Below are 18,561 nucleotides of genomic sequence, written 5' to 3'. Positions count from 1 at the left end.
AGAAGATACGGTTTTATGGAACCATAGAGAACTAGATTTGTTACTCCTGAAGGAAGGGCATTATTTGTGCTGCCTTAGATGAAAAATGTTTTGGTGCCAGTAACTCAGGTGTTTATGGGAAACATTAGATATGGTTCAGGATATAAGGGCAAAGGAGTGTGCTTGAGGCTTCTAATTGTTACCAGTCTTTTCTCTTGGCCCCCATGACTTAACTGCCCTTTTAACAGCCGCAATTAGGCCCGTTCTTTTACTAATGCTTGGCATCACAATTGGCCCGTGCATTTTAAATTGGTTACTGACATACCTTAGAAAAGTACATACCTTAAAAAGTACAATCAACTATGCTAAAATATGAGCCCTACAGGCTTGGTATCAATCTGTACTTCAACACACATCAATGATTTGATTCATATTATCAAGAACCAATGGGTAATATGATGGCTAAGGAAACTCTGTTTTATACCAGGCACTAGTTTCAGTAGGCTTTGTCTTTTGACTTAAATTCCTGAAAGATAAGCTCCTGACACTTGCCCCCTCCCCAGAATGGTGTAACTTGTGAAATTAGCTGCTGGCTCGTGCTTTTGTAACTCACTTATATCTGTATACAGGGAATGAGGTAGTTTCTCACAAAGCTGCAATTCCACAGAGAAATTAAGTAATTGTGTTTTTTGTTATTACAAACCCCACAACTCCTCCTGCATGTCATGCCTTTGATTTGGCTTTAAGGCTCTCATCCTGCTAGCAGTTTTAATAAATTCATGTAACTACAATCTGGATTGAGTTTGTGGTCCTTTCCTGGTGGTCTCAAACTTCATAACAGCCCAGCATGAACTCCTAGGTCTTAATCCTTGTGTGGTAGCTTAAATTTTTGTCTTTCTATAGTAAAATTCTTTAAAATTATTTCAGTTTTTCCTGGCCCCTCACAGTCTTGGTTGTATTTTTGTTTAGGTGTTGTAGGTTAAGACAGATTCTCATGTAATCCAGACTGGTTCAAAACCTGTTCCAGGTTAGGCAAGGCTAACCCTGAACTACTGATCTTGCTTCCACCTTCCAAGTTCTGGGATATAGGCTTGTACCACTATGTCCAGAGGTCTGTTGAATTTGAAATGATTCTCATGGTTCCCCAAGGGACTTTTAGTTCCTTAGATTTCTGTGCCTGTTAGGAGGACTAGTGGGCTTTTTGTTTATTTGTTTTTTGAGTTTTTTGAGACAGGGTTTCTCTGTAACAGCCCTGGCTGTCCTGGAACTTGCTCTGTAGACCAGGCTAGCCTCAAACTCAGAAATCTGCCAGCCTCTGTCTCCCTAGTGCTTGTACTAAAGGTGAGTACCACCACTGTCCTGCAGGCAGACTAGTTTTAAATATGGACAGTAATTATAGAAATGTACTGCTTTTTTTTCTTGTTATGGTGAAACTTTTGATTTATTAGGGAAATATTTTTCCACTGGTTAATATTTTAGGACAAACTAAAAACATTAAGTTAATCCATGTTTTTAAAATAATTCAAGTAAATCTGAAAGAAGCAATTTATTGAGGACTAAATAACTTAAATTCTATTTGTTGTTTTGTTTTATTGTTTTTCAAGACAGACTTTTCTCTGTGTAACAGCCCTGGCTGTCCTGAAATGGCTTTGAATTCACAGAGATCCACCTGCCTCTGCCTCCCAAGCACTGGGATTCAAGGATTAAGACAACATAGCTTGGCTTGTTTATTTGTTTTTGATGCTAGAATTTAACCCAAGGCCTCTTGCATGGTAGGCAATCACTACCAACTGTGCCGGCATGCGTCAAAGACCCCAAGGTCCACCACTCATTCAAAAACAGAGTCTGAAATTGAGAATCCTTATTAAGATGGCCATTAACTGCTTGGAGAGAAACAGTTCTCAAAGAGCATTCCCAAATGCTTTCTGCAGGGAGTTTGCTTGCATTCTAGCTCAATCTTTATCTCTCTTTATATCTATCTATCTATCTATCTATCTATCTATCTATCTATCTATCTATCTATCTATCTATCTGAGACAAGGTTTTTCTGTGTAGCCCTGGCCATGTTGGAATTCATTGTGTAGATCAGGCTGGCCTCAAACTCAGATTCACTTGGCTCTGCCTCCTGAATACTGGAATTAAAGGCATGCACCAACATACCTGGCCTCTGCAGAGAACTTTTAAAGGCAAAAAACATACTCTGCTTAACAGTTGGTAAAGCAAGCAAGCAGTTTAACAGAAGCAAAAAGCTGCAGTTAAATGGAGCATTTTGACCTCAAGTCCCTGTGACAGGGTTGGGTAATTTTTTAAGGAACTTTCCTATAGGAAGGAAATAAGTCTGGGGTGGGGAATCAACTCAGAATCAGACCTTTGATGGCTGTAGCAGAGACAGGATGGAGGAACCTTGGCCCTGTCACAGCCTCAGCATTAAAATTCATTCTCATTCTCTCTCTTCTCCTTCCTCCCTCTCTCCCTTTTTCTCCCACCCTCTTTCAAGACAGTATCTTAGTATCTCTAGCTGGCCTGGAAATCAGCTGTGGGTAGAAAAGGTTGGCCTTAAACTCAGAAATCTGCATCTGGAGTGCCTGGGATTAAAGGCTTATGGTACTAAAGCTGCCCAGAGTCTTTTTTTTTTCTCCCTCCTTTTGATTAGTGTGTGTGTGTGTGCGTGCGCGTGTGTGTGCAGAAAGAGATTTGAGTGGTATCCATTGAGCCATGTCTCCACCCTATGAATGAAAGTTTCTTAAGTTGATGTTGATTCTACACCTTTTCTTTCAGAATTTTTAATTTAGTCCTAGCACTTGGGAGGTAGAGACAGGAGGATCACTATATTGACAAATAAAACATAAGACTTTGAGTTCAAGGCCAGCCTGATCTACAAAGCAAGTCCAGGACAGCCAAGGCTACACAGAGAAACCCTGTCTCAAAAAAAGACAAAAACAACAACAAAAACCCATAAAGCTTTACCTAAAAAAAGAAAAACAAACAAAAACCCAAAACTTAGTCAGGTGTGTCACTACCATGCTTTTAATTCTAACACTCGGACACAGAGGCTGATGAGTTCAAGGCCAGAGTTCCAGGACAGTCAGAGCTACATATGTATATGTGTGTGTGTGTGTGTGTATATATATATATATATACATATATATATATATGTGTATATATATATGTGTATATATGTATATACATACATACATACATGTATATATGTATATATCTATATATGTATATATACATGTATATATGTGTGTGTGTATATACGTATATATACACACACATATTGAAGATACAAAACAATTGTGACATTTTCTAGTTGGTGCCCTTTCTAGATATATTACTAGTAGACTTTCATTATTGGTAAACCAACTTTCTTCACTAAATTTAAACTAGCAACAATTTTACTTTTAGCAAAAATTCCTTAAATAAGCTAAGCTTGTTGTAACTTAATTTTATAGTCTGTCTGTCTTAGCTATTGGGAGGTGGTGGCAGGGCTATGTGAGACCATATCAAACAACAAAACCGATAAATACAGGCAGTAAAAAGCTGCATGTGGTGGTACCTACCTTTAAAACCAACTCTACACAGGCAAAGGCAGGTGAATCTATTGAGTTCAAAGCCAGTCTTGTCTATATAGTGAGTTCCAGGACAACCAAGTGTACACAGTGATACACTGATACTCTGTTTTTAAAAACAAAACCAAACAAACAAGAAAATGGAAAGACTACTCAGGTCCTCCAAGAGTCAGAGGAACCCTATGGTGTTCATTGAATATCTGTCTGAGGCCTTTGGGACCTTCCCTTTCTGCCTTTTTGTTGTTCTGTTTTGTTTCTTTTGTTTTTTTGGAGCAACAAAGAAGCCTGATGACAACCTCAAAGTCTTTCTCCAAGGATTACAAGGACCTGACAGCTATTTCCCAGGTCAGCTGCCCAGATCTCCAGGATGTTCCCTTGCCAAGGCAGACATTGACTTCTTCACAGAAAAATGCAGCCTAGTTGTCCATAGAATCCAGAGGGCCAGGATAGTTGTATCCAGGACACATTGTACCTAATGTGATAACATCAGGGCTCAAATACTTCCTCCATCCAGAGTGCAGAACTGATTGTGCTCTACCAGCTCCTATACAGATAACAGGTTTGCCTTTGCCACTCTTTATGTTCATGCACCACTTACTGAGAAAAGGAACTTCTGAATAATAAAAAAAAAAAATCATTAAAGATAAGAAAAACAAGACAAAAAGCTGGGTGTGGTGGCACACGCCTTTAGTCCCAGCACTCGGGGTGCAAAGGCAGGCATATCTCTTGCGTTCAAGGCCAGCCTGGGCTACAAAGTAAGTTCTAGAACAGCCAGGGCTATCCAGAGAAATGCACTCTAGATAAACAAAAATGAACCAACCCAGAAAGTAACTCTTCTAGAAGCTGTCATACCATACAAAAGCCATCAAAAGGCTGATGTTCCCATGGCTGCAGGAAACCAGTTGCAGCTTTGCAGCTGTCTGGGGAATTTTTTACTGTCTTGTCCATAACCTTTCCTGATCCAAAACTTCTTCAGTCAGCTCACATCCAGGAGGAAGAAAAAATGGTCATTTGAGAGGGCAAAACATGATCCAACAGGATAGTGGTCATTGCAAAACTCAAGAATTATCTTACCTACATTAGACCACCCATTTGGGACCTATAAAATTTACTGAAGTATCTTCCCTCAGAGATCTTAAGCCTCCGAGATGAGGCCGTTATCTCAGGGTTAATATTTATGTGATAAAACACAATGACCAAAAGCAGCTTGGGGAGGAAAGGATTCATTTGGCTTACATGTCCCAAGTCATGGTCCATTAAGGGAAGCTAAGGGCAGGTGTGGTGGTGCATGCTTGTAGTCCCAGCACACTGGGAGGCAGAGGCAGGTGAATCTTTTTGAATTCGAAGCCAGGCTGGTCTACAATCTTATGGAGGCCACCGCCTTCCTCCTCCTCCTTCTCTTCCCTCTTTCTTTTCCTCCCTTGAGACAGTGTTTCTCTATGTAGCACTGGCTGTCCTGGAGCTCACTCTGTACACCAGGTTGGTTTCAAACTTGGCAGAGATCCACCTGCCTCTGCCTACCACATGCTGGGATTAAAGGTCTGCACTGGAGGCCTTTTTAAAATCGAGGTTCCCTCCACTCAGATGACTGTAGCTTGTATCAAGTTGACAAAAGTTGCCAGCACAGTTGCTCAGGCAGTGTCCTGATGTCTTTCCAGCTTAAAAGTTAACCGAAAATGGGATTAGGTCGACTTCAATGAGATGAAGCATCCTCATGTGAGATATAAATATCTACTGGTGTTCATTGACGTCTTCTCAGTATAGATGAAAGCTTTGCTATATAGGGAGAAGCTGCCCGATGGCAGTCATGAGTCTTACATGCGCTTATTCCTCCATTCAGTCTGCCATTGACTCAGATAATGTGTCTTCATATGGTCATCAAAACCTTAAACATAACCTGGAAGTTTCACTTCTGCCAGCTCCGGAGCTCTGGACAGGTTGAATGTATGAATAGGACTATTAAGTCCACCTTTTCTAAATTGATACTGGAAACATGGGAAAACTAGTCCAACTTCCTGCCCCTAGCCTTCCTCAGGGCAAGATGTTTCTCTTCCATAAGGCAGGACCTAGCCTATATGAGATAATATTTGGGAGGTCATCTCTTCTGTTTTCCAATTTGGGGGACCCCCAGTGTTGAGGAACTTACTAACCAGTTTTTTCTAAAGTATCTTTAGTCTCTTCAACAGGTTCAGGCTGAGGTCTACTCTTAAAATTCGAGATGCCGTTCTAGCTCTTTTCTTCATACCCTGCCATTCACTTCTGGTATATATCAAAAAGTTCCAAAAGGATGCTAACTCCTGTATGGAAAGGACCTTATACTGTCATTCTGACTACACTAAAATGGAGATTCCTGCCTGGATTCACCACTCTTGTTAATGCTGCCCCAGATGAGAATCAAGCTGTACTGCCATACCAAGAACCGGGTTCCTAAAGCTAACACTCTCCCATAGGTAGGACTTTAACTTGCAAATGCATGTTTCTTCGCTCTGTCCAAGCTCTTCTTTTCTTTTCCTTTTTCCTAACCTCTTTTTACGCTGGGGAAGTTATGGATAAGGCCATGAACATATGGGTTCAGTTACTCTCTGCAGCTAAAAACAGACTCATGAAGATCTTAAACCTCCTGTCACCAGAAATTACCTTTTAGCAGGGCTAGGAGGGATACCTGCTCATGTCCCATATGACTATTGGGACATTAAGGGGACTGATACATATTTGTCCCAGAGAACAAGAGGTAGCTGGAGTTGAAAGGGACAATCTAGATGAAGACAAGTCTTGATGCAACCAGGAAATCATCTTTTGCTTTTACTGGAAATGCATAACTATTGCCACTCACTCAGGGGTCCTCCTCCTTCCTGTCCATTGGGAGATACACAGGAGATTGTTCAATTTGCTCTGTTAGCAACCCCTTGTACTTAGAAGTAAACAGCCCTCTACATTATACCTGGGGTGGGAGATCTGCTTGAGGAATCAGACTCTATGTCAGGGTATGAAAGAAGGGCATTTTTTCACCATTTAATGGACTATACCATACTCCTTTATATCCATTGGCCTGATGGCACAACTAGACAAGCTTCTAGTTCCTTTCCTTTCCTCTCCAAATTTCAGCCCTAATGAGTACTCCTTTGGCAGGTCCCTCATTACCAACTCCTAGGCCTTCAATGACTGATGAACACCTGAAGACCTCTGCAGCCTCTGACCTTTTCCTTGAAAAAAAAAATTATTTGTTTTACATATGAGTACTCTGTCTGGATGTATACCTGCATGCCAGGAGAGGGCATCAGGTCCCACTATAGATGGTTATGGATGCTGGGAGTTGAACTCAGAAACGCTGGAAGAGCAGACAGTGCTCTTAAGCACTGAGACAGGGTTTCTTTGAGTAGCCCTGGCTGACCTGGAACTATATAGTCCAGGCTGGCCTCGAACTCAGATCTGACTACCCCCTCTCTCTCAAATTATGGGATTAAGGTCAGTGAATTGGCTAGAGAATTTATTTAACCCCCATTTTATATCCTATTGTTCATAATCTCCAAAAGTGTACTTCCACACAGGCCAACAGTGTGCCCATCTTGTATTTATTGTCAAGCTGCCCCACCACCATGGCATGGCAGGATCAACTACTTTAACACCATAGTCCTAGTAAAAGGAGAGGTGGGCTTGTTCAGATGAGTTAACAGACAGTTGCTCCTAACAAACATCTCCAGCTTTCCATAGACATCCATGCCCAGGTAGAGTCCCTTGCAGAAGTGGTTCTCCAAAACCAACAAGGTCTAGACTCAGTTTTTATGTCTCGAGGGCTGTGTGTGGCCCTGGGATAGTCCTGCTGTTTCTGTGCTAATAAATTGGGTATTATAAAAGAAATCTGGGGCTAGAGAGGTAAAGAGCACTGGCTGCTCTTCATTTTTTAGCACCCACATGGCAGCTCACAGCTGTCTGTAAATCCAGTTCCAGAGGATCTAGCACCCTTGCACAGACATGCAGACAGAACAGCAATGCACATAAAAATAAATAAATCTTAAAAAAAAAATAAAAGAAACCCTACAGAATGTTACAGACAATTTGGACCAAAGACATAATATGCATCCAATAGTTCCTGGTAGCATAAAGTGTTTAATTACAACCCCTGGCTCATAATCCTGCTCATTGGCCTTGAAGGATCACCGCTGCCTCTCTTCATAGGGCACACAGTGGAATCCTGCATAGTCAACTACCTTAAAGTTTTGTAAAACAAAGGGTGCCTCAATTAGGCTAATAATCCTAAGGACCCAGTATTACCCCTTAGTAAAAAATCATTGTCTTGGAAGTAACTAAAAACTGTGGGGAATGAAGTAGTCTACCCCCATACCTCCCCACTGGAATTGCATTCTGTTTTGTAGAACAAAAGATTTCTCCTTTCTGAGAAATGATGCTTGTGAGATGTTTAACAATCAAAAGAGTCCTTCCTTCCTTGATATGTGTAAAAAACAAAAACAGAAGAAAAATAGTGCTGAAGAGATGGCTCAGCAGTTAAGATCATGTTTCTCTTTCAAAGGACGCAGGTTTAATTCACAGCATCCACATGTTCACAATTGTCTGTCTGTTCCAGGAGATTCAATGCTCTCTGCACATGCAGGGTACATGTATAGATATGCAGGTAAAACTCCTATACACATAAAAGACCCCCAGCCTGTATCTGTGATTTTGGCTTTATAAATTCTACAGCCAAGAGTTTTCTTTTGCGATGGGAGCCTGCTCTTGGTCACTGGCTTAAATAAAAAACAACAACAACAAAACCCTCTTAATTGACTCATGGTGGTCTGTAGCCAAACAGTTTTAGAGGACCAAGGTTTGATTCTCAGCACCCACATGACAGCTCACAACTTTTAACTCCAGTTCCAGGGAATCTGATGCCCTGATCTTTATAAGGACGAGGCATGTTCATGGTGCACATAAAAACATGCAGCCAAAACACTCTCTCACACATAAAAAATAAAATGTACAACTGTTAAATTTTTTTAAATTTATTTTATGTGTATGAGTGCTCTATGTACATGTACACATGTGTGCCAGAGAGGGCATCAGATTCAGTACAGATGGTTGTGAGCCACCATGTAGTTACTGGAAATTGAACTCAGGACCCCTGGAAGAACACAGTGCTCTTCACTGCTGAGCCATCTCTCCAGCCCCCAGCTGTTAAATTTTACGCAGTGCATTTGAAGAAAATTTTAGTCTAATTAAAAAAACAATTATTTGTGCCTGATTGTGTATGGGCACATTTGTTCACGTGCCCTTGAAGGTCAGGTGATTGTGGTGTGATGTGGGTGCTAGGAACTGAATCTGAGTCCTCTGCAAGAACAGTAAGTTCTCTTAAGCAATGAGTCATCTCTCCAGTTCCAAGCCTAATTTTTTTTACAGAAGGATCATATCACAGATTATCAGAAAGTACTTTTTGGGCTAGTGAGGTAGCAAAGTGGATAAAGGTGCTGTGGTGGTTTAAACTAGAATGGCCAGGCTGGAGAGATGTCTCAGAGGTTAAGAGCACTGGCTGTTGTTTCAAAGGTTCTGAGTTCAATTCCTAGTAGCCACATGGTGGCTCATACCTATTTATAGTGAGATCTGGTGCTCTCGTCTGGTGTGCAGGCAGAAATAAATAAATCTTAAAAAAAAAAAATCAGTGGCAAAAGCTCATATTTGAATGTTTGGTTCATGGTTGGTATACTGTTAAGGAAGGATTAGGTGTTGTCTTGTTGAAGGTGTGTCACTGAGGGTAGACTACTAGGCCTAGTCTAGCTCTCTGCCGTCATCTTGAATGCTTTCAGCTACTGTTCCAAAACCATGCTTGTCTGATGCCATGATTCCTAAAATGATGATGGACTTGGCCTCTGAAACTGTAAGCAACAATCCCCACTTCCCCATTAAATGCTTTTTTTTTTAATAAGTTGCCTTGGCCATGGTCTTCACAGCAATAGAACAGTAACTAAGACAGGTGCTTGCTACCAAACCTGATTGTTTTCTAGGACCCACATGGTGGTAGAGAATCTACTATTAATTGTACATGCATGCTGTGACATACACCCAAATACATATATACACAAATATTAAATACATATAATGTTAAAATAAAATATCTCTCAACTTTTCAGCCACAGGATATTTTCTTTTTGGTTGGTTTGTTTTGTTGGTTGGTTCAAGACAGAGTTTCTCTATGTAGCCTTGGTTGTCCTGGACTCACTTTGTAGACCAGGCTTGAACTCACAGAGCTCCACCTACCTCAGCCTCCCACAGTGCTGGGATCACACTGCACCGGTAGGATATTTTGTTTCAGGTTCTGGTAGAAAACAAGAGTACTTTATGGATATGAATGCAGTCACCAGAATCTGAAAAACTATATCCACAATCATCATAAGTTCTCCATATTTAAGGTTGGCATGTTGAATTCTACAGACTGAATGCAAGGAAACAAAAGATATCAGTGCAACTTGTAAAATTCTTCATGTATCATTAAAATAGTCACAAAGGATTAAAATCTGGAGGGCAAATAAAAACTTTGTTGGTTTTTTTTTCACATAACTAAACATGCTAAACTGACATTTTTTTTAAGGTCCAAAAATTTTTTAAATTAACTTATTGTTTGGTCAGAATTTGTTCTAATTTGAAGGATCCACAATCCTTTATTTTACTATAAAACTGCCTGTGGGCTGGAGAGCTGAAGAGCTGGCTCAGAGGTTCAGAGCACTGTCTGCTCTTCCAGAGGTCAATTTCCAGCAACCACATGGTGGCTCATAACCATCTATAATGAGGTCTGGTGCCCTTTTCTGGCCTATAGGCATACATGTAGGCAAAACCCTGCATACATTTAAAAAAATATAAACTGTGCCTGAGACAACTGGTGCTATTTTTTTTTTTTTTGCTTAAAACTTGTCTAAACAGGTTCCATTTGCCACTTGCTACAAAACTCTCAAAGGTTAGGCTTGGTGTCTACTACATACAGTACCCATGTGGGGCTCAATGACAAAATTTAATTAAATGAAGAGAATTGCTAACCAGGAATCAATTTTATGTACTGATAAGAGCTGGAAGCCTCCTTATTTAATAGAAAATCACAGGGTGGGGAAAAAGATACATCTTAGTTGGCAGAGTATTTTAGCATGTAGAGTTTGATCCTTTAAATACCATAGTGGTATGCCTGTAATACCAGCATTTAGGAAGTGGAGGCAGTAGGATTTAAAGTTCAAGGCCAGGCAGGACAGCAGGTTTTTTTTTTTTTGTTTTGTTTTTTTCAAGACAGGGTTTCTCTGTGTAGCCTTGGCTGTCCTGAACTTACTTTGTAGACCAGGCTGGACTCGAACTCACAGCGATCTGCCTGTGCTACCATCTGACAGTCTTTTTAATTAAAACAAACAAAAAGTCCCATCACTTGGGAAACTGAACCAGACAAATCTCTGATTTCAAGGCCAGCCTGATCTCTGTAGTTCCATTCCAGTTATGTATACATAGTGAGACTCTGTCCCCCAAACAAAAACAACAAAAATGTAATAACTGCTGGGAAATGTCCCATTGTTTCTTTAGAACTTTGTAATAGTTTTTGTGTGTGTATCCCACATGCCTTTGGGTGTCAAATCCCCTGGAGCTGGAGTTAGAGGCAGTTGTGAGCACTGTGGCTCCGGATCGATTAAAGTGCTCTTAATTGGTGAACAATCTCTCCTAGCCCCTATTTAGAATTTATAAGAGCCCTACTTTAGAAGTCTTCCTTAGACTTTTTAAACTAAGGCTGGTTTACCATGAGACTCATGACCAAATTTCTGACCTTTCACATGAGGACAGCTGAAGCATGGACTCAATGTTTCATGAGATGAACTATGCACAGCCAGGCTGTGGTGTGGACAGCTGTAATCCCAGTCATTAGGAAGCAGAAGCTGGAAGATCACAAGTTTGAGGCAAGCCTATTCTACATGCTGAGATCCTGTGTCAGCTTTCTTTCACCAAAGATCAGTACAAAGAAACATACTGTCATTCAGTTAACTACCTTATATACTAGATCTGCTAAATTACTCACCCTTGCACAATAAAAAAAGGCACATGCCATTTGGTCTCTTGATCTTTATTAAAAATCCTGAATTTTTAGAGGTTCATAGCTTAGACAGAAGAATCATTAATATTTCTCCAATTCTATTGTTCACATAAAACCACACACTGATGTCACTTATTAACAAAGATCTCTTCTAACCTGGAGGGCTGTCTTTGTTCTGTAAGGTCTTCATATAACCATACAAAAGCCTCACACACCAAGCAAACATGTTTTTGATTCTGAGGTAACAGCCTGTTAGGTCCATCCAACAAGTCTGTTAGATATTTCTAATACCCAATACAAAAATACTATAGAGAAAGTAGCACAGAATACAGCAAGGTGATTATAAATAGACAAGCACATCAAAAGGGAAGATGACAATTTTTATTGTTACAAAACAAAATTTTTAAACTTCAGTCATTTGAGTAATTGCAAGAGCAGACTAAGGGTTTAATCCTCACACAGGCACCAAGTCAGGCACAGTAGGTAGCTACAAATCATAAAAAAAGGGTTTCTTTCCTACCTAGAACATTCATTCATGCTTTGGAATTAGGCTAAACACCCAGTTTTCAGTAATCTTGTTTTTCTTTTAAAATGGGCTTCTAGGTATTAAGCAGTTCAGTAAAAATTAGCCACTAAATCCTGGCCTGAGAGATCCACATTTCCTTTAAAACAAACTGAAGAAACTAGTTAAGAAGTGTGTACACTTCTGAGATCCCAACATGTCCCTTAAATTGCAGACTTGCAGGCTCAGACCTCAGTTTCACCTAACAAATGTGGGAGAAATGGAGGCGAGGATCATCACCTGAGGAGGGCCAGAGCACCGTCCAGCTCCAGCACTCTCTTCCCCACACAGCAGGAAAGGAGGTAGCAAGGACTCAGGCTGACATCCGAAGCACTAACCTAGTGTGCCTAGCAGAGGGGAGCCTCAGGAAGCACAAATGCCATTCACCTGTGCAGTCCATAAACCTGAGCTTTCCAGGTCAAGATTTAAAGGGCACAGTGGCATGTGTGACAAGGCAGAAAAAAAAGCAATACTGTTTTGGGGCTGCTAAGGAAATCCATGTTTTCTGCCTAATCAGGCTTAGTGCCTTTTTATTTTTCCCTTGCACTGGAAAACAAGTTTTAAATATCTATACACACCCTGCCCTGTGCCTCCATGTCCTCATACTAATCCTTAGTAAACAACTTGGCTAGCATATTACTGTTTCAAGGAAGCATAGGATTAGAGGTATGTGAGAAGCATATTTATTGAAGGGAAGACTCATTAAGTTCTAGGTTTCTAAAAATTAAGAATATCCCAGAACCAAAACCATCAAGTATCAAATCTAACCTATCTGAATTCTGGCAATAAATGGGTTCAAATGCAATTGACTAAATTACTACCGGAAAATAACACTTTCTATTCCACATACTATGAAATCTAATTTAACCAATTGCTAAATTTAAACCTATTAAGTCATGAGTTGTGCATATATGTACTTATACTTAATTTACCAAGGTGCTGCCATGGCAAGATCTCTAAAGAAACAAGATCATGAATAATTAATTAGAGGCCATTTGTTACAATCATTGAAAAATTAACTGGAAGAAGTATGCAGTATTTGGAGATAATCCCCCAAATCCAGTTGAGTGCTATCTATCTACTCTACTACAGGTCTGTGAGAGGATTAATTGAACAGTTCATTCTAATAAGATAAGCCAACAATATGAATATAACATCTAGTCATTCTACAGTCATAGCTATATTACTGTAACTGGAATTTTCACAAATGGATTAAAGGTTGGAAGTTGCCTAACAAACATTAAAAACTACAGCTTTGTCCCTTGATTACCTAAATCTCTACCCAAAGCAATGAAGTTATCATTCATGAAGCAGCAGTCAGTCCATGCCAGTGAGAAAATGTGCTAGAGTGCTGCCACGTGTAAACAGTCCTCCAAGATCATGGAGGAATACTAGTATTCCCAGAGATGGCCAAGGGAGTTAAGCTGACTTTTTTTTCTTTCAAACGTTCATCATGGATTCTTAAATTGTAAAACTGCATCTGACTGCAAGTATAAGCCAAAATATTTGCAGCACTTCAACTGATGCCAGGATTGTTCAACCAAATAACTTTCAATGTTCTTAATGTCCCATACTGTAAAAGTAGCTTGAGTGGTTTTCGGGAACAGCAAACAAGCATGAATTTCCTTGGTAGAGAGAACAGCTTGTACTTCAGTTTACAAAGTTTTTTTTTTTTTAACATGTAATTACCATGTTTCAAGATTTTTAATAATTAAAAACAAGGAGAAAAATGTGTTTAATTATTTACAAACAAGTTAGTTTGTCATTGAATTTCAGGCAAGATACACTCAGTCCAACTTCTTGTGGTTTGGTTTTATATAGATTTCCCCCCACTGCATAGCAAATTATGTATAAACAAAAATCTGCTGTTTCCTGTTCCACAGCAAGAAAAGGAAGAGTTACGATGTTTTTAAATGCCACCTCTTAAAACTCACTTAAAAGATTCAATAACAGCATAAAAGTTATATGAGCATCATTAATGTAAAATGGGGCACACCAAATCATGATGCTAATGTGCCTATGTTAATATAATTGAAAATCGTAAGGTCTTTAATATCCAGAATGTGTAGTTACCCTATTTTGCAGTCAACCACATAAAAAGTTTACACTAGCACAAGGCAGAATGACAGCACAAAACTGTATTGCTCTTGAAAAATCCAGTATCTGCACACATTCCAAATTTACTTCAGACATTTTATCTCCTTATTCATATAACCACTATTTTAAAAAGCATCCAGTCTAAATAGTTTTTCAAGCTTCAACGTCCCTAAAATGTATGGTGTTGATTAATCCTGTTGATAGAATTCCAAAATGGAAAAAAATTTTAGAATTACCTTTGTCCTTATATTATCTTGTAGAGGTAAGCCTTTCAAAAGAACTGGCCAAGTCATTTCCCTTAAGAATGTTGCAGTAAGCACATAACATTCTTAATAGTGTTAACTGTCTTAATAGCAAATATAACTTTTTCTTAAAAATATGTTTAATTCCAAAAGAGAAACCTTTGGAAACAATTTTGGAGATTCAAAGATTAAGACTCAAGCTTCGGCTAATATTTTTCCTTCTTAGTATGGAAATACTAAAAGACAATTTTATTCTCATTAGAGCTCCCATATGTCACAGAAAAATAAAAGCCCAGATATTTGCAGACATCGTAAAATTTAAATTTCATGCACTTTAATAGCCATAAGTGTAGTTCAAACAAGCTGTAGGGCACTACTTTAGCCCTGTCCATAAGACCACAACAGATCCATTTCCCTAATTCTTTTCATTGTTAAGAAAACACTTGTGTTTTTGTTTTATGACTGGTAAATACAAGTTAGCTAGGCTTTTCTTTTCTGCAGAGTAAGATTACAGGGATGGACCATATCATTAAACATATAGTTAGAATGTATCTTAGGAATCACAATGTAAAAGAGGCCAAATCTCAAAAATGGAAGCACACACTGAACACAAAGGCAATCTCTGACAAACCTAGAAACTGTCTCACTTCGCATTCATTCTCATGAAAAATTTCAGCCATGATAGCTGTAGTAGAAAAATCACCCTTCAACCTGAAACCACAACACTACAATGTTGCACTGTGGTTCATCCAAGACATTATTAGTAAATTCCAGCTATGCTTAAGAAAACTCAAATGATTGAGATAAAACCTATTCTGTGCTTGGTTCTATTTGTTACTGTTCATTTTGGTGTGAGCAGTTTGTGATGACTGTTCATTTAGTCACTGGATTGAGAATTGGCATGAAGCAGTGAGGCTCTTCCACCCTTTAAAGTTACTGACAGAGTGAGTAACCCATGGAACTGGCATGTGGAACTGACAGGGTTTCATATTAGATGCATGCAGCTCTTAGGAAAACCAAAGGGCGTTCGCCAGTCTCAACATGCTTTTACTGTAAATTCCATTAATGTTACAAGCTAATGGAGTTGTCTGTAGGGGTATAGTTTCATTAAGCTTTACTTATAAAGACGACAGTAATGCTGTTTTTAATTTCCAAGGAACTTACTGCATTTTAAGAAATCATTAAAGTATAACTTGGCAGAAAATAACCAATAGACCTAGTTATAGTAAAGCAGTGCCACAGTTGGATAAAGGTGTTTATGCATCAACCATCAAAATAAGGGATCAAACAAATTCTTTCCTTTAATACAAACTTGAGCAGTGTTTGTAAATGCCCCGTTTAAAGTGAGTGAGTAGGGGGAGTTTAGAAAAATCCAAGTAATAAAATGTATTCAATTACTTGGCAGTTAAAAAGCTAATGCAACAACGTTACATTGAGATAAAAAACAGTATTCAAAAGCAATTCAAATACCGAAAGGTTTCAAATTGAATATTTTATTAACATGGTAGTTGTCTTTTTAACATGTGCACACACACTCGCACACTCAGAATGATCTGCCTGGGGAAAAAAGAGACTAACTATGCCTAAGGGGAAAATGAAAAATAAAAAATTCCTGTAGGTTTTCATTATTGTAGGCAATTATGTCCACATCACTTACAAAGCTATTGCCAAATCTGTCCAAGGAAGCAAAGTTTGAAAGAGGGGCAAAATCTTGGGGAAAATTCAACAGTGGCATAGCAGAGCTCTCAATATGAGAAAGCTGACATAATGTGGACTTTTGCTGTGAATTTTCTTTGCAAAATATGGGAAGAAGTTTATCAATGGGCAGAAAATAAGAGAAGGCGGTGTGAAGTAGGCTTTTGCAGTCAGTTTTCCTCACAGTATTGTGCAGGGTCATCAAGAAAATGCTTAGTCTTTCTCTGGAACCAGTTTCAGAACTTTTCCAATTGCAATGGTCTTACCTAAAAATGAAATAAAAAACAAAAAACAAACAAACAAAAAAACCCACAAAACCTTTCAGTAGTTAATATATTAAGATTCATTACCCCAAAGAAAATTCTGTCATTGTGCAAATTCCTGGTTTACTAGCTTTCCTTATCCAAGCCACTATATCTGGTTACATCATTTTAAGTGAGTCTTACTGAGAAGCAGCATAACTACTCAATCAAAATTAGTGAATCACGTTATATTCAACATGGCTAAACTTCAAAAATCTCCTACATGACACAAAACAAAAAGGATCACATCTCTATAGCTATTAAAAATTAAACCTGTCCCTAAGCAATTAAAAAGACAGAGCATGTAATTCAGTGAAAACATTCTTCCAGAAGCATGCCTGGAAGGACTAAAGTGATGAGCACAAACAAGCACACAGGATTCATGAAAAACCTAAAAGCTGTTATCTTCCTGTTTTCTTAATTTGTTTTCTTCTAGCTGCTAGACTTTTTTTTTTTTTTTTTTTTGAGACAGGGCTTCTCTGCGTATCCTTGACCGTGCTGGAACTCATAGTGATCCACCTGCCTCTGCCTCTTAATGCTGAGATTTAAAGTCACCACTGCCCAGCTAGCACTTAGGATCTTGAATTAAAGGCTAACTAGGCATTCTACAGAAAGAATGTCTCTACAAAACAAACAAACAAAACAAAACAAAAAACAAAAAACTGTCAAAAAGTATAATAAATGTCACTATCAACAAATTTGGAAGATTTGAAGTGAAACCATGACCTAGACAAGGTTTTACTTTAGGGAAAAAGTAAATTCATAGTTTTATACTATATTCTCTACTATGGCTTAACAATATTGAAAACTACCATGTCAAATGGTTACCTGTATTTCTGTTTAAACACAAAACTTTATGTAGTTTTCTAGTTGCCAGGTATGGGAATTCACACTTGCAATCCCAGCACTCAGAAGACCAAGGCAGCCGAACTACAGTGAGCTGGAGGCTAGCCTAGGCTCTACTATGAAACCCAGTCTCAAAACAGCACATGGTGTTCTGGAGATAACTCAACCTGCAGAGTGCTACGCAGCATTATGAAGAGCTGGGTTTGATTTCCAGCACTTTGCAAAGTAGAAGCAGGAGGATCAGAAATTCAGGATTATCAGATCATAGACTACATAGCTTGGACTATGTGAAATCTCAACTTAAAAACAAGTATTTAAAAAAAAAAAATCACGTAAACTTAGCCAATAAAGAAAGGTTCCATAACAACCATTTCATTTTCATAGCAAGGAATTTTGGGGTGGTTAGAAGAAAACTACAGCTATTCTGCATCAATCAAAGGTAGGTAGAAATAGGCAGCTGCAAAAATGTGAATTGTGGGGCTGGAGAGATGGCTTGGAACTTAAGAGCACCGTCTGCTCTTCCAGAGGTCCTGAGTTCAATTCCCAGCAACCACATGGTGGCTCGCAACCGTCTATACTGGGGCCCAATACACCTTTTCTGGCATGCAGGTGTACACGCAGATAGAACACCCATATATATATATAAAATAATCTTTAAAAAAAAAATGTGAATTTCATATTTAAAAAGCCACACATCCTTTGTGGACTTTATATTTACTACAGAAATTGTTACATAAATGTTTTAGTAAATATACTTTCCAAATGCAAATTACAAAATATTAAAAATTAGTCTACACAGAGCATTACTTTAATACATGGTATTATATCTGAGTATCCACTGAGCCTACTGTAATATGAATAGTACTTGGATAATGCTGATGACTAAACATTAAAAAATTCTTACCCTCATCTCTTAAGGTAAAGCGCCCCATCTGAGGGAAGTCTTTAAAGGTCTCCAGACAGATGGTCCCTGCTGTCCTTAAACGAGCAATGCATACTTGATCTTGTTTCACAAAACGGGGCCGAGTCTTACTTTTTTCTCCTGATTTTTTGTCTACCAAGCAGATTAAGGCCTAGCCAAAAAAGAGGATAAGAAAAAAAATTAAATGTTAAACATAAGTAACTTAAGAATAAAGACAAACATAACCTGGACATGGTACTGAATACCTGTAATCCTAACACTTGAAAAGCCCAAGCAGGAGGAGGATGAATTCCAAGC

The 18,561-nt window shown here is 38.8% G+C and overlaps 1 protein-coding gene across 1 annotated transcript in view; it reads right to left on the bottom strand.

Moving 5' to 3' along the window:
- Positions 1-11,959: 11,959 nt before the first annotated feature.
- Positions 11,960-18,561, bottom strand: part of Gspt1 (G1 to S phase transition 1) — a 43,838-nt gene continuing 37,236 nt past the window's right edge. The window contains exons 14-15 of the mRNA XM_055597727.1: positions 18,247-18,415; positions 11,960-16,460 (exon numbers count right to left, since the gene is read on the bottom strand). Coding sequence (XP_055453702.1) covers positions 16,408-16,460; positions 18,247-18,415 — 222 coding nt within the window. The 3' untranslated portion in view covers positions 11,960-16,407. The remainder of the gene's footprint in view (positions 16,461-18,246; positions 18,416-18,561) is intronic.

This window comes from Psammomys obesus, unplaced genomic scaffold, assembly GCF_907164565.1.
Source record: "Psammomys obesus unplaced genomic scaffold, mPsaObe1.curated_primary_1811, whole genome shotgun sequence".
Lineage (NCBI taxonomy): Eukaryota > Metazoa > Chordata > Mammalia > Rodentia > Muridae > Psammomys > Psammomys obesus.
The sequence above is the reverse complement of the archived record's forward strand: the minus strand, read 5'-3'. Positions and strand labels throughout refer to the sequence as shown.